Raw genomic sequence first — 15,402 nt, 5'->3', positions numbered from 1 at the left:
CCATTTTAGCCATCATCCACGGCCTGATACGCTAAGAAACGTAATTGAGGCCCTGAGACGTATATCCGTACGAGAAATATTCCTCCGATATTTATATCCAAACCATATATCATGAAATAATGTGAGAAATCAGTTTCTACACAGAGAAAATTAAGCAATCGATTTTAAACAACACTCAACAGCATTACTATCACCTATTCTCTATTATCATTAATACTATCAAGAATGGCTATGCGAGCTGATATCGAACACTACGATGATGCTCCCGTCTCAGGTGGCACGTCGAACCAAAACGGTGAAATCAGCGAGAAAGGTCATACCAAAGACACCGGATCGAACGTTGAACATACTGTCTTGATCAACCTCATTCACGACATCGCCACAAACGATCCTGATCGAGCTTTCACCTACACTCCTTCATCTTCTGATCCTCAAGATGGATGGAAGCCAGTTACTCACCTTCAACTCTCAAACGCCGTCGACTATCTCGCCCACGACATCTCCAAAACGGTTACCAAATCGTCAGACGACGAGGTTCCGACTGTGGCATATATCGGCCCCAGTGACTTTCGATACACGGTCATTCTTCTGGCTTGTCTCAAAGCAAGCTGCAAAGCTCTCTTTATCTCTCCGCGAAACACCCCCGCCGTTCAGCTCTCGCTATTCGATACTACGAACTGTCGATACCTTTATACCACCGAGTCGTTCAAGTCAGTTATGCAGCCCTGCCTCGATCAACGAACAATGGGAGTTGCCATGATAGAGAGTATCGATCACCTCCTGTCTGTAGCTCCTAAGCCGTTCCCCTACAACAGATCTATCGAAGAGGCACGATGGGACCCCCTTGTTGTTCTTCACACAAGCGGTTCCACGGGAGTCCCAAAGCCCGTCTTCTTGAAACAAGGTATCTTCTACGCTTTCGAAGAATTGATCCATCAGCCCAAGTTTCATGGCTCTCCATATCCTTTCCAGGAATGGGCCGAACGGGCGAAGAAAGTCTTTCTCGGCATGCCCATGTATCATGCTGCAGGCACGTATCTTCCTCTATCCTTCATTTATCTTGGTCTGTCTACAGTCATGCCGCTTCCCAATCAACCTTTGAACGTTGACACGGCGATGGAGTACTTAAACTGCAGCGGTGCTGATGGTGCGCTGCTGCCCCCTTCTGTGATCGCGGGCTTGGCAGCTTCCGAGGAGGGTATAGAGGCTTTGGCCAAGCTCAAACTCCTTATATTTGGTGGCGGTGAGATCCCTTAGCCTTTGGCACGTGTAGGCATTATTGACCATTTGATAGGTAGCTTGTCAACCGAGGCCGGCAACTTGCTGGCAAACAGGGGTGTCGTTTTGAGGAACGTCATTTCATCAACCGAGTAAGCATCTTCTTCACCTCGACTCTACGCTGAGACTAATGACACCAAGGCTCTTCCCTTGCACGCCCTACAGTCCCCAAGATCCAAAGCTATGGCAATACTTCATCTTTAATGATGAGCTCATGGGCATCGATTGGCATCGCCATGACTCGAATGAGTACGAGCTTGTTGTCCGCCGCAAAGCATCAGATCCTGGTAACCAGGGCTGTTTCTACAATTTCCCTGAACTATCGGAGTGGCGCACAAACGACATCTTCTCACCCCATCCCACGCTCAAGGATCACTGGTTATACAAAGGTCGAGCCGACGACATCATTGTTTTCTCCAATGGCGAGAAACTGAACCCACTTACCATTGAGGGTGTCGTTTCGGACCATCCTCTGGTTAAGTCAGCACTTGTTGTCGGTCAGGGAATGTTTCAAGCAGCTCTTATAATTGAGCCCATCGCTGAAGCACAACCTAAAGACGAAGCCGAGACGAAGGCTTTGCTTGATAAGATCTGGCCATTGATCGAGAAAGCAAATGCTCAGACAGTGGCTCATGGAAGGATTGCTCCAAGCTTTGTCGCTTTCGCCGACCCAAATTTGCCTTTTCCTCGCGCTGACAAGGGGACGCTACAGCGTGGCAAAACTGTCAAACTATACGCTGACTTCATTTCCGCCCTGTATGAGAAGGCCGAGATGCTTGGAGATGGCCCATCTATTGCCCTTGACTTGAGCGACGATGATACCTTGAAACAATCCATCATCAGCCTGTTTGTTACCAAGCTTGGAGTTGAGAAACTTGACTCGGATACGGACTTCTTCTCTGTTGGTGTGGACTCATTGCAAGTGATGACTGCGACGAATCTATTGCGGGGTGCATTACACAGAGCGGGTGTTGACACGTCGACAATCGCACCGCGTGTCATCTATCGCAATCCTACGGCAAAAGGGTTGGCTGCGTACATCCAGTCCCTGCGAAATGGAGTAAGTGATGATGACGAAGAGACCCATGAGATCAATCAGATCAAGGAACAAGTCTCGAAGTACACCAAGAACCTTCCAGCGCCGAAGACTGGGAAACAGCCACCTCTGAACAAGGGTCAAACAGTTATCGTTACGGGTACAACAGGTTCTCTAGGAGCTTACATGCTTGACCAGCTCTGTCGCCTGGAGTCAGTCAAGAAGGTCATCGCCCTCAACAGAACTGATGATGGTGGTTTATCTCGTCAACCCTCCATCAACGAAACTCGTGGTTTGACGACAGACTTCTCCAAGGTCGAGTTCCTCCATGCAGACTTATCCCTTCCTGACCTTGGCTTGGGTCAGTCCAAGTACGATTCCCTCCTTGCTGGTGTTGATCGCATCATTCACAACGCCTGGCCGGTGAACTTCAAGTTCACCATGTCCTCTTTCGAGAGCCACGTTCGAGGCGTACGACATCTCGTCGAATGCTCTTCTGCAGCTGCCAAGAACGTACCCATCATCTTCATTTCGTCTATTGGTACTGTTGATAGATGGTCCTCACCAGATGTCGTGCCTGAGAACGCTTTGCATGGCCTGACACTACCAAGCATGGCTTATGGACGTTCCAAGCTCGCTGCAAGCCTCATCCTTGACGCAGCTGCCGAGGAGTCCAGTATTCCTACGGTTTCGGTAAGAGTTGGGCAAATTGCGGGCTCAAGGAGGGAGAAGGGCATGTGGAATCGCCAGGAGCTCATTCCAAGTATGATCGCAAGTTCAGTGTATCTTGGAGTTCTGCCTGATCATCTCGGTTCGCAGCAGGAGATTGCTTGGACTCCTATCGAGGACATTGCAGGACTTATTCTTGATGTTTCGGGCATCACTGCTGAGAAGCCCATCTCTGAGGTTTCGGGATACTTTCATGGCGTCAATCCGGCAACAGTCAGTTGGTCCGACATTTCTCCTGTAGTGAAAGAGTTCTATGGGGACAGGATGAAGTTGGTGGGTGTTGGAGAGTGGGTTGAGAAGCTGGAAGCTAGTGCGAAAGAAGAGAATGTGGACTTTGATAAGAATCCTGGTGTCAAGCTTCTGGATACTTACCGTGGATTGTTTGCAGCAGGGGAGCAAGCTCAGTCGGTCAAGTACTCGATGGAAAGGACCAAGGAGCATAGTCCAACTATGAGAGAGCTTGGGCCGATTACACCTGAGCTGATGAGGAACTGGTGTCGCCAATGGGGATTCTAGTTCTTAGATAATAACTTCTCTATTTAGACATTCAGATACCAAATACTATCACTTCCATAATACATTACCGCCATTCTTCTGTTTCTACTTCCACGCTTCCCAAACCTCCCTGACAGTAAAAGTCTCGATGTCTGGAAACTCGACCACTAAATCATCAATTCCCTTGATATCATTTGATCCTATAGCCATCCCAATTCCTGACAAAGCCAACATACCCTTCATACCGCCGTGCATCTCCTCCGGCAAAGCCTTCTTCATACTCGGGGTTAAATCATTCTCACCCCTCTCCATCTGCGCCACAGAGAAATACTTAATAGCAAACTTGACACCCTTGACTTCCTCAGCCAACTTCACAGCTTCATTGAGAGTCATGCGATTCGTGATGATGGCGTATCTGCGCTTCCAATCGGGAAGATCAAGAAGAGCGACGGTAAACTTTGCTGCGTCCGTAGAGTGGGTCAGGACGATGGGAGCGTTTCCATCTCCTGGAATTACAGCGGCGTTGTTTTCAGGATCGATTATTATGTTTGCTGCGCGGATATGGGTCGGAATACGTGGGGCGGCCCAATAGTCTAGGAAAAGACCAATTGAGACAAGCGAGAACTCTAGGTTGGTCTTTTCAAGGGCGTCTACTGCTTTGAGCTTCCACTGGTAGGAAGGGACATGGGCGATGTTGCTGGTAATTCGTTAGCCAAATCATATATCTCTCAATAACTAAATATAATACTTACTCTTTGGTGTAGACCATTCCGAATTCACTCGGCAAGAATCGCTTGGTGTATTTTGATCTGTCCGCCGCTTCGATGAGATTCAGCTGAGCTTGTCCACTCTCATCATTGTCGATCGGAAGTCCGGATATAATCGTATCAACCTGCTCGATCTCCAAAATCGCAGTCAAAGCATCTACATCAGAGTAGTTGACAGCCCGTGTCTCCAGTCCAGTAGCCTTTCGTGATAGGACAATGTAGTCATGAGTTTTGGCTGCTTCGAGCGCATCAACCATTGTCCGGCCCAGACCGGACGAACCACCAGCAACAGCGACTTTGCCCATGATTAAGTAACTTGATGGTTAAACAAGATTTTGACACGTGGGAATATCGTGCATAGAAGATGATTTATATATGCAAGGCTGATGGCGGAGCTGAACGTGCGGAGCGGAGTTTCGGTCATAGAGTTAAATTCCACGACCCGTCCTGCATTAGCTGAAGTATAACTGGGGCACTAGACCCTTATTTCCGCATTGATATTCTTATTTGACTAGGTTTACTTGCGTTGGGATAATTTCCAGATTTTGAGGGAGCGACTAATTGATCACGGGTCAGGTGCGTCATGAGCTTCAGTGGGTAAATGAGGTAAGGGGCGTGATAAGGTTCATATCTCGGGCAGAACTCTACGTTAAATTACGCACATGAAGTGATAACTTTTGAACCAATCTTGGCATAAACATTGATTTCTAAGAGAATTGGTATAAATTGCTTGATCACTGTCGTGTATCTACAGAGCAGTCCATCTACAGTATAACGCAAACTACTCCAGGCCAGGCCAGTTTCTATAGACTTGTTGCAACCAACTTTAGATTTCACAGGCCAAAGAGGAACCGATAGGTAGGAAAAGATCTAAACTTTGCCCAGAGTATATGCCTTTACTCCTGAGGCAACTAGGGCTCATCATGTTCAATGTTATTTCTTCCAGTAAACCGCAGGTCAACCTTTCCATCACATCATCACCTTTCGTCACTCAAAGCCCGTCAACCTCTTATACTAACTGCCTTTCAATACCCACGATTTAACGATGATCCCGTCCATGATGCCTCGCCTACTGAGAAAGGTTCTCTATGGAATTCTACTACGACAACTACAAGCCCATCGACTTCAGAGCGGAATAACACCCCCACATATATTGCAACAGACACAGCGGTATTATTCGCCACGAAGACAGAATCTTCGTGATGAAAAGCGTAAACAACAATCGTCAGGGTGGTATGATCGGTTGATAGAGCACTTAGAGAGGAACGAATGTAAGTCAACCGGCAATTTGGGGACAATGGAGCTGACTGTCGCTAGCGACGTATACAAATATCGGGCTGGGTTCGTCGATATTTGTTGCGGTTATGGAGTTTATGTATCCTGATGGGCCTCCTAAACCCGAGGAAATGCGCGCGATGCAAGATATGGCTGTTATCAGCTATATCAGCTCGCCTCCTAAACGCTGGATATCTTGAGATTTACGAATTTCCAGACTCCATATTTCCACTCTTATTTATTGTTTATCTCCTCTCTTGACATTTCGATGTAGCATTTACGGCAATGAAATGGCTGTATGCATTCTCGGGGTACTGGCCCCTTGGATGCTTGTCTAATTCGCAGGATAATTCTCTTGAAGTACAGTAAATAGAACGCACGCCGTGATATCTGATAGTTTATCGCTCTGCACAATGCTACAGTGCTCCCTTTATACTACTAATGAATCGAATATGACCATGTTCTCATAATGATAGTTGACGCGTTCTCCGCAAGGCTAAAAGCTTATCTTCTCATCTCACGTATTCCATCAATGCAGGAACTGAATCACCAGGCAACAACTGTTCCACTTGTTTTCCTCCAATGTTCTTTACGCTTACGTTTCTTTCTTACTCATACATGGCGTTACAGCAGTGTCACGTCTCCCCAGTAATGCCAAGCGAATATACTTGGCACAAAACATGACTGCTCACTCCATCGGCCAACCGACCTTCCCTTCCAGAAAAGTGATCTAGGGTTACAATACGATGAACACACCAGAATCTGAATCCTCAGGAATAAATCTTGGGGTTCTTCGCCCCCAAAACTACTAATCATTTGGTGAGTGATTGTTTTGACCGCGTTAAACCGACCGAGTCCATCTCATAGTATCTTGGCAATAAGACTATTTCACTTAGCACCTGATAGCCCCAGATATGTCGTAATCCATTTTTAAGCATAAGCGGGCAGCTTATCTGTCGACTATCAGCCAAGAAATAGCCAAGACACCTTAATCCAGAAACCCCAACTTGACTCGCCTGAATCTCCAAGCCAGCTCACGAGTCAATCGCATGTCCCAAGAAAAGGAGGCGACTGTTAGAATCGGATACCAACGGCAGACGGGGAAACGGAAATAACCCCAAGACGCTACAATCACAAACCCAAGGCGCTATTGTTACTTGACAAGAAGCACCTGCTGAATGCAGAGTCCGTCGATAAGCACTACCCCAGATAACAGCATTGGCATTTCCTTGGCGGGTATCTCATCCTTGGGGTACTTTTACACGTGAGACGTGGAATGTTGGTTTTTTTGGCCTTCCTGTTATGTCGCTTGGCGGGAATATCACGAGATGGAGTGTCGCGGTGCGGATTGGAGATGCTGTTGCTTGGCGGTGATATAAAGTGGTTCGTTTGCGCCAAGATGGTGGTCAATTGGTTTACGCCTAGCAAGCTGAGATGTCTTGGCTACCATTATTCACCCTGAGGAAATCCAATTATGAGCGTGTTGTTAATCGCACGCGTCTCGGCGAGATATCTGGGCATTCTGGGGTCTGGGGTATATATCGAGGGACATGATCCACCTTGTGGAGAGATTGATCAGCTCGTTCTTCTCTATTATACCCGTTTTCTCTTATTTTCCTTAGTCAATAGCCATTGAGTATCAGGCATCATGGCTGTCGCCGAAAAGGGCCAGAAGCCGAGCATGGCGAAGAGAATCTTTCTCATGCTCGCTCCAGACTCAGCAAAAGATGACGACGGCCGCGATAACTTCAACTCCCGCTCGCAATTCGTCCTCTGCGCCATGGGCGGTGCCGTCGGTCTAGGAAACCTCCTGCGCTTCCCCTCCGTCGTCTTCAACAACTACGGTCTTCAGTTCTTCATCCCCTACGCCGTCGCGCTCTTCCTCATCGGCATTCCCATCCTCATTCTCGAAATCACCCTTGGTCAGGCTTATCGCGGTGGCTGTGTTATTGCCTGGAATAATGTCAACCATCGCGCTAAGGGTATTGGACTGAGTATGGTGTTCAATGGCTTTAGTGTTGTTGGGTACTATGTTCCGATTCTGGCTTGGGCTATGACTTATTTCAGGATGTCGTTTCAGAGTCCGCTGCCGTGGGATGGGGAGGATACGGTGGATTTCTTTAATGAGAGGGTTGTTCGCAACATTCCTGCTACGGGTGGTGCTGATGATGGCGGTGGTCTCAAGCATTATCCCGGCCGTGGTATCGTTGGTGAGACGTTTGGTTGGTGCGTCATGATCTGGTTTGTCGTTTGGATGTGTACCTTTAAGGGTGTCGGCCTCACCGGCCGTGTCATCTACATCACCATGGCTCTCCCCCTCATCATGATTGGCATCCTCGCCATCCGATCGCTCTCCCTCCCCAACGCCTCTGATGGCTTCAGACTCTATGTCGGCACTTGGCGAAGCGAGTCTCTCGAGGGTCCTCGCGTATGGCAAGATGCCTTTGGACAGATGTTCTTCTCTATTGGTGTCGGTTTCGGCTACTTCACTTCTTACGCCTCATACAACAACAAGTACGCCAACGCTGTCCAAGATGCTTTCATCATTGCTCTCAGCAACTCTGCCATTGAGATTATCTCCGCATTGGCTGTCATGGGCGTTGTTGGCTTCCTCGCCATCAACCCCGGTGAAGTCGATCCTCTCTCCACCTTCAGTTCCGGCTTCTTCTACTACCCCCAGGCTCTCGCCCAAATGCCCGGGTCCAACTTCTTCTCCGCTCTGTTCTTCATCACATTGGTTCTTCTCGGACTTACATGTGTCTTTGCCCTCGCTGAGGTCCTCGTCACTCTCATCTGCGATACCAACATGGGCCAGCGCATTCCTCGATGGGTCATCTCGACCTCAGTCATCATCCTCGGTTGCCTCACTTCACTCATATACAGCAGTGAGTTTGGCTTCAGTGTTCTCGATGCTGTTGATGCGTTTGTCAACGACATCGCTCTCTTCATCACTGTCTTCTCCGAGACTTATATGGCCTGCACACTCTACCGATGGAAGGACCCTGTTGATCAGATCGGCGCTATCAGCTACTTCGTCTTCAACGGTGGCTATATTCTCTCTCTGTTCCTTGGTCTCCTCATCGGCCACCTTGTGAGCGCACCAGCTGGAGCTGGCGTTGGCTTTGGAATCTTCATCGGCTGCTCTCTCTTCACTGCTTTCTTCGGCAAGACCCCATCTATCCCAGCTCCCCGATTCTGGGGGAAGAATGCTATTCTCAGCCGCTTCTGGTACGCGGCTTTCTACTCGGTATGTATCTCCCCGGTCTTAACTGCTTGCTTCACGTCTAACTCTATAACAGGGCAACCAACTCCGTCGCGATCTCAACAACGCCATCCTCGGCGGTCATTCTAACTGGAACATCCCAGCGGTGTGGCCATTTTGCCTCAAATATATCACAGGTCCGGCCGTGGCCCTGGTGTTCTCCTTCGCCTACCCCAAGTTTCTCAACAACTACTCCGATGACCCTCCTTTCATCTACAGCTTTGTTCTCATGCACATGGTTGTCATCTTCATCATCGGTGCATTCCTTGCCCCTCGCTTCCTCAACATTCTCATCCCATCGCACCGTCTTGAGCGTGGTGATGGAAAGTATGATGTTGCGCCTCAGATGACCATTGACAACCGCCCTATTGTTGACAATGGTGGCCTTGAAGGTGGTCACGGTGATGTTGATGCTGCTCACCACAGTGCCAGTGCTGATGGGAACAGCATGGAGGCTGATAAGGGTGTCTTCCAACCGAAGGATGAGGCTGCGAGGTTTGAGACTTCTGTTGAGCCACGACAGTAAATCCTGTCATTCAGATAGCCAGTCTCTCTCTTGTCATTTTCATCCTGAGATAAAACCTGGAGGCTTTGTATGAATAAGGATCTTGAGATAGGTTCTATCGTTGATAGTGGCTCGTCACTTTCACTTATATTATTAAATAACTTTCACTTCATTTCTATCTTCGGTTAGACATGCTATCCCATCGTGACTTGATAGAGCTGCAAGACTTTTTTGAATTTGATGAGACCCTGCTTTTTAAAATGTTAAGCTATTCGTTGAGATATAAGCCTTCCTCCGGCGGTGGTTTCCCATACCAGTCAAGTCCAAGCTTATCCTCAGGATCTGGATCTTCCATCTGATAATACCCATCATATCTCCACCACTTCCGATCCTTAAACACATCCTCCACTGGGAGTACTCCCTCAGCCTTCATCTCATCCCTCACTTTCTCGACCCCTGCCCAAACTCTAAGGATATTCTCACCAACAACCATAGTCAGTTGCTCTTCGGTAGCGCCACGATCCAGAATAGCCTTCAGCAGATGGGGGTAACATTTCACATCTTCAAGTCCTGGGATCACACTGGCGATTCCATCGAAGTCAGATCCAAGACCGACATGATCCCAGCCAATGCGATTGGCTATGTAGAATAGATGATCGATCACCATCTCCATCTTTGCATCTCGTCGGCGCGATGTGACATGCTCTGGGACAAAAGTGACCATGACTATTCCACCATTTGCGGGAACCTTGTCAAGAATGTGATCGGGAACATTTCTGGGGCAGTCGAACACCCCTTTCGCGTTGGAGTGGGAGAACATGACGGGGGCTCGAGAGAGATCGAGAGCTTGGTTCGCACAGTCTTCTGATACGTGGGAAAGATCGACGATCATGCCTACACGATTAGCTCAGCCACGAGGCAGTACTGAAGTTACATACCAATTCTGTTCATCTCCCTAACTGCCGCTCTCCCAAGATCAGAAAGTCCTCCGTGAACTGGTCCGGTCTTTGAAGTAGAGCTATCTGCGAAGGCATTGTTGCACACGTGAGTGAGAGTGCACTACCAAAATCAGCATTGCGGCTTGACCCTTTGAACCCTATGAGAACTTACATATCTCACACCGAGCCTATAGAATGCTCTTATGATACCAATACTATTACCGGCCATGTGCAGTCCCTCAATGCCAATAGAGCACGCGATCTTACCACTGGCATAAACATCCTTGACTTTTGAAGGACCACTAATCAGTTGAAATGTCTCAGGGTAAGACTCAACCAGCCGAAGCGTTAGGTCAATTTGTTCGATGGCATCTCGAGCCATGTCAGAGTACTCTGGGGTAGTGAAGTCCTCGGCTGATCTGAGACATGGAACGCAGACAGACCAGAACTGTCCACCCACACCGCCTAGAAACAAGTCAACATTCATTTGAGGATAAAGGCAGAGATTATCGGCACCTTGTTTAAGCCGAGGAATATCTGTCATTCCACGCTCGAAGCCTTTTTCCAAGTCAAACTTTTCATTATTGTGTATTTTACCATGGAAGCAAGCTCTGGGCTGCTGAGGAAGATCATTGTGACCGTCGATGAGAGGAGTCGTGGCCAGAACCCGTTTGACTCTCTCGTCAATTGGCAGCAGCTGGTACGGATGCATGGATGGCATCTTGTAAATTTACTATAAGATATGGCAGCGTTGTATCAGTATCTCATCCCCTGGGCATGCCTCTTTATCAGTTGTCACTCGGCAACTTTCTCCCGTCTCGGGCAACATCTGGGGTCTTGATCATGTTTCCCGCGCAACCGCGGAAAACTCTAATGACCAGATGGCAGATAGGCATATCCGTTGAGTTTGATCATGCACGCTTCCCCGCGTTTATCAAGGACCCACGGTAAACTGGGTCAAACAAGGGACCCCCGTGTCACGATGCCGATCACTCAGATTCGAGATAACAGAAGCAAGCAGCTCAAATCTCCGTAAAAGCCTCAGGGAGTAGTCGGCAAAAATGAGCTGAGAGACGCGAAATTATAGGCAGTGGTGACGCCCAACGTTCAAACCCATGTTCAAGGTGTGATATGCATCATGCATATCATAGACTGGGTTGTATAGAGATAGTTGGGTGGTACGACTCATGTTCGATACCAACGTTGCACTGTAGCTGAGGGGTAATGATAAGCAACCGAAACTCAGAAGGGAATACAACATCGTGATATCTCGACTGCTTTTCCCGCGGATATTATGCTGTGTTACCCACTGATCAACGATCGGTTAACCCAAGGTGTCCAATCGAGGAGGTGACTATAAAGCCCGAACATGCATCTTCGTGGTACTTCGCTCCCTTCTTACCATTGATACTAATCATGGACGACAAAATGGCAGCTGAAAAAATTACTGACGACTTGAAACATACCCAATCTATTAAAGAGGGAACCATAAACGATGCCTCCACAGCCGAAGCCTTGACACTATGCCGCGATGCAGACGAGATCGAGACAAGCCCCGAGCTTGACAAGGCTCTACGATGGAAGCTGGACCTGAGACTCATGCCTCTTCTCTGTTTTACGTATGCACTGCAGTCAATTGACAAAAACACTATCAGCTATGCTGCCGTGTTCGGCCTAAGAGAAGATCTGAGTCTGAAGGGAGATGAGTTCTCGTGGACCGGTGGGATATTCTACCTTGGTTACCTTATCTGGGAGTTTCCGACTAGTATGTTCCTTCAACGATTTCCGATCAACTACTTCATGTCAGGCACTGTATGTCAACTTCAGCTTTTAGCCATCGGTTTGATGCTGAGTGCTGTTAGGTCATCGCTTGGGGCGCAGTGCTCATGGCCCATGGAGCCGTCAACTCCTTCACAACCCTCATCGTTGTCCGCGTCCTTCTCGGCGCCCTAGAAGCAGCAATCAACCCCGGTACTATGCTTCTTTTCAGCATGTACTACATGAGAAAAGAACAACCTCTCCGCATGGGTATCTGGATTGGCTCAGCAGGAATGGGTTACATCATCGCTGGCATAGCTAGCTTTGGTATAGGCCATGTAAAGTCAGCTTTGCCATCCTGGAGAGTTCTTTTTATCATTTGGGGAGCGATTACCGTTGCTTGGGGCGTAATTCTCTTGTTTCTGCTTCCGGGTACTCCTATGAGGGCGAAGTTTTTGACGGCTGATGAGAAAGCGAGAGTTGTTGCGAGGGTGAAGGGGAATGGGACGGGTATTGAGAATAAGCATTTTAAGATAACGCAGTTTTGGGAGGCTATGGTTGATATAAAGACTTGGCTCTTGTTCTTGTTTGCTCTTACGAGTAACTCGCCCAATGGAGGCTTGTCAGCGGTAGGCATGCCCTCCCCCTTTCCCAGTATACTGCTAGCTGATCTGTCTCAGTTCCAAGGTCTTATCATCAAAGGCGCTGGCTTCAGCACACTCGACACGACGCTATATCAGATGCCCTCAGGTGCAGTCCAACTAGTCGCCTGCGTACTCGCCTGGTAAGTCCTCCATCCTTGTTACAGACCATTGATCTAACAACGACCACACAGCTGGGGAGCTTCGGCCATCAAAAACTCCAGAATCCCAATCATGCTTCTTGGCCTAGTTCCCTTCCTCACCGGTGTTCTAGGTCTTCACTTCCTCCCTCACAGCGATGCATACGCCCGCTTAGCATGTCTATGGATGTCTTTTTCATACACATCGACCTGGACACTTAGTATGTCTGTTTCAATGGCCAACACAGCGGGACATACTAAGAAAATTACGACAAATGCCCTGTTGTTGATCGGATATTGTCTTGGGAACTTTGTGGGGCCGTTCTTCTTTAAGTCTAACCAGGCGCCTCAGTATGAGCTTGGAGTGGGCATGATGTTCACCTGTATTGCGATTCAGGTGGCAAGTCTTGTTGCTCTCTGGGTATTGTTGTGGACGAGGAATAGGTCGAGGCGGGAACTTCATACTTCTGAGAATCAGCAGAGAGCTTGGGAAGCGGGCTTGCTTGATGAAACAGACTTCAAGAATAAGTACTTCCAGTACGTTTACTAGTGGCTATATCCTAATTGAACATAATCTTGGAATGAGCACGGAAATGAGGCTTCAGCGTTAGCTCACAGGGCGTTCATCGCCCACTCCATAGTCTTCCTAATAGCCTCATTCTGATCCTCAACAGGTTCATATCCCAAAGCCCTCTTCGCTTTCTCCAATGACCAACAGCACCCAGAGTCTAGATGGTCAATAGCAGTCCTTCGCATATCAGGCTTGATATATCCCAACGTCAGAACCCAGTAAACCCATTCAGCCGTCGATGCCATCGCCTGCATCATAAAGAACGGAATCGTCGTAACCTCTTCCAGTGCAACAGGATGCCCAGCTGCGGCGTAGAACTTCCGAGAGAAGTCAAAGAACTTCTGAGGCTTGCCATCTGAGATGAAGAATGCCGGACCACCAGCCTTATCGCGTCTCTCGGGGTGAAGAAGAGCCTTCATGGAGAGGATGTGTGCCTCGGCTGCTTTCTTGACATACAGAAACTCGAAAACCTTGGAGTCATTGCCAACTTGCATTTTGTGCTCCTTTCTTCGAATACTCTGAACCAACTGAGGCACGAAGTTCGTATCGTATTCGCCGTATATGGCAGGTATTCGTATTGCTGAAGTCCGAAGCTCTTCTGAGTTTGAGGCCAGGACAAGTCTTTCAGCCACGGCCTTTGACATTGCATAAGCATTCGGGGCGTTCGTCTCATCATACAGAACAGCGTCGTCTTCTGAGAGAGGTTCTTGCGTGGGTATAACGGCTGAATCAGAGGACGTAAAGACAAAAGCTCGTGTATCAGCACACGCTAAAGCAGTTTTCAGCAAGGCTTTTGTCCCATCGACGTTTGCCTTAACCAGGTTCGCATGTGTGTCGAGATAAGAAGGCGAAGCTGTATGAATAACAGCATGTGGTTTGAACTTCTCAAAGACCTGTTCAATCTGATTCGGTATTGTCAGGTCGGCTGTATGAAGCGAGACACAAGAATCGTCAGAAACATTAGCTGGCATCTTGGGATGACGGCTGACAATAGCAACAGTTGTTTCTGCATCGTCGAGAAGTTGTCGGACTATGTGTCCTCCCAAGAAGCCGCTTCCACCCGTGACGAGTACTCTCTTTGGCAATTCCATCCTTTGTGTAAGTTTTAAAGAAATGGCTGGTTGGTGTGGGGGAAAGACAATGGGTGAGATTTGGATCAAGGCACCGAGAAGAACTTATGTCAGCACCAGTTTGGGCTGACTGCAGATGAAGGAATGGAAGGATTTATAAGCGGCATAAAACAAACATACAATCTGATGCTTCAATTTCAATTATATCCATTAGCTAATTTCAGACTCCATTCTTGTTCCTCGTTAGTAGAAATGAAACCCAGATTATGAAACTTCTTAGACTGTTAGACAAGATTAGTACCATACCCACATCCATAAAGAGAGGGAGAATGAACGTACACCCCATCCAGTGCCTTGAGAAAACATGCCAGTGACCTTTTTACCATAGTCTACATCTCCGAGACATCGCTCTATGCTGTCGTCGATGAACTCAAAGTGTAGGCGGATAATGTGACACCAGTCGAAGATAGCGGCGCCTATTGCACTCATTTGTGTTATGTATCGACCGTCGTTCTCGCCAAAGAAAGTTGTCGTGATGGGGACTTTGGGGGTGGTTTTTTCGGTGAAGGGCATGATTCCATCGAAGATTAATTCGGGGGATGGAATCTCGGGATACCAGAGCAATCTGTCCCTCTTGTCTTGCAGTCGTTTTGTTATGCGATCGTGATTTGTGAATCTACCCAAGAGACTCAAACATGCCATCGGCGCCAACAAACATGAGGCCAGAGATAAATGGCCCATCTTGAGTGTCGATAACTGATACAGACATCAACATGATCTTGAGATGCCGGGAGAACTCTGCGGACCGGATTCGCAGCATCCGGGAGCCGCCCATGAAATGAGTTCCTGATTCGAAAAGATATCAAGATGCCCGGATCAAGGACCGGCGACTTGGCAGAGGATTTGGCGCTGAGGGTTCAAAAGGTGTCTTGGTATG

General features: G+C 48.1%; 7 protein-coding genes across 7 annotated transcripts; 4 read left to right on the top strand and 3 right to left on the bottom strand.

Moving 5' to 3' along the window:
- Positions 1-78: 78 nt before the first annotated feature.
- On the top strand, positions 79-3,605 carry BKA55DRAFT_629933 (uncharacterized protein). The gene is made up of 3 exons (XM_046196939.1): positions 79-1,243; positions 1,295-1,370; positions 1,420-3,605. The coding sequence occupies exons 1-3, from the start codon at positions 226-228 to the stop codon at positions 3,557-3,559; spliced, it is 3,234 nt and encodes a 1,077-aa protein (XP_046055975.1). The 5' UTR covers positions 79-225; the 3' UTR covers positions 3,560-3,605.
- A 5-nt stretch (positions 3,606-3,610) lies between these two features.
- Positions 3,611-4,652, bottom strand: BKA55DRAFT_629931 (uncharacterized protein). The gene is made up of 2 exons (XM_046196938.1): positions 4,291-4,652; positions 3,611-4,235 (listed from the first exon to the last, which is right to left on the bottom strand). Exons 1-2 carry the CDS (start codon positions 4,608-4,610, stop codon positions 3,644-3,646), a joined length of 912 nt encoding a protein of 303 aa, XP_046055974.1. The 5' UTR covers positions 4,611-4,652; the 3' UTR covers positions 3,611-3,643.
- A 713-nt stretch (positions 4,653-5,365) lies between these two features.
- On the top strand, positions 5,366-5,780 carry BKA55DRAFT_531868 (uncharacterized protein; the record flags this gene model as incomplete). The annotated part of the gene is made up of 2 exons (XM_046189258.1): positions 5,366-5,576; positions 5,623-5,780. 2 exons carry the CDS (start codon positions 5,366-5,368, stop codon positions 5,778-5,780), a joined length of 369 nt encoding a protein of 122 aa, XP_046055973.1.
- Positions 5,781-7,228: 1,448 nt separating this feature from the next.
- On the top strand, positions 7,229-9,368 carry BKA55DRAFT_531867 (uncharacterized protein; the record flags this gene model as incomplete). Its single annotated transcript, XM_046189257.1, has 2 exons — positions 7,229-8,827; positions 8,880-9,368. 2 exons carry the CDS (start codon positions 7,229-7,231, stop codon positions 9,366-9,368), a joined length of 2,088 nt encoding a protein of 695 aa, XP_046055972.1.
- Positions 9,369-9,615: 247 nt separating this feature from the next.
- On the bottom strand, positions 9,616-11,006 carry BKA55DRAFT_588011 (renal dipeptidase family; the record flags this gene model as incomplete). The annotated part of the gene is made up of 4 exons (XM_046194732.1): positions 9,616-10,241; positions 10,286-10,406; positions 10,458-10,750; positions 10,802-11,006. 4 exons carry the CDS (start codon positions 11,004-11,006, stop codon positions 9,616-9,618), a joined length of 1,245 nt encoding a protein of 414 aa, XP_046055971.1.
- A 707-nt stretch (positions 11,007-11,713) lies between these two features.
- On the top strand, positions 11,714-13,268 carry BKA55DRAFT_588010 (major facilitator superfamily domain-containing protein; the record flags this gene model as incomplete). Its single annotated transcript, XM_046194731.1, has 5 exons — positions 11,714-12,097; positions 12,148-12,672; positions 12,724-12,827; positions 12,879-13,192; positions 13,222-13,268. 5 exons carry the CDS (start codon positions 11,714-11,716, stop codon positions 13,266-13,268), a joined length of 1,374 nt encoding a protein of 457 aa, XP_046055970.1.
- A 168-nt stretch (positions 13,269-13,436) lies between these two features.
- On the bottom strand, positions 13,437-14,851 carry BKA55DRAFT_658403 (uncharacterized protein; the record flags this gene model as incomplete). The annotated part of the gene is made up of 2 exons (XM_046197517.1): positions 13,437-14,569; positions 14,776-14,851. 2 exons carry the CDS (start codon positions 14,849-14,851, stop codon positions 13,437-13,439), a joined length of 1,209 nt encoding a protein of 402 aa, XP_046055969.1.
- Positions 14,852-15,402: the final 551 nt, after the last annotated feature.

Source organism: Fusarium redolens (assembly GCF_020744475.1).
Source record: "Fusarium redolens strain MPI-CAGE-AT-0023 chromosome Unknown BKA55scaffold_1, whole genome shotgun sequence".
Classification (NCBI taxonomy): Eukaryota; Fungi; Ascomycota; class Sordariomycetes; order Hypocreales; family Nectriaceae; genus Fusarium; species Fusarium redolens.
Note: the sequence above shows the minus strand (reverse complement) of the source record. Positions and strands in the feature narration are given on the sequence as shown.

What these genes read in the sequence shown, in the direction of transcription:
- BKA55DRAFT_629933 (XM_046196939.1), top strand. Translation starts at nt 226, where the DNA reads ATGGCTATGCGAGCTGATATCGAACACTACGATGATGCTCCCGTCTCA. An exon ending in ACTCCTTATATTTGGTGGCG is followed by an intron (nt 1,244 to 1,294) that starts GTGAGATCCCTT and finishes ACCATTTGATAG; the next exon opens with GTAGCTTGTCAACCGAGGCC. An exon ending in AACGTCATTTCATCAACCGA is followed by an intron (nt 1,371 to 1,419) that starts GTAAGCATCTTC and finishes AATGACACCAAG; the next exon opens with GCTCTTCCCTTGCACGCCCT.
- BKA55DRAFT_629931 (XM_046196938.1), bottom strand. Translation starts at nt 4,610, where the DNA reads ATGGGCAAAGTCGCTGTTGCTGGTGGTTCGTCCGGTCTGGGCCGGACA. An exon ending in GGAATGGTCTACACCAAAGA is followed by an intron (nt 4,236 to 4,290) that starts GTAAGTATTATA and finishes ACGAATTACCAG; the next exon opens with CAACATCGCCCATGTCCCTT.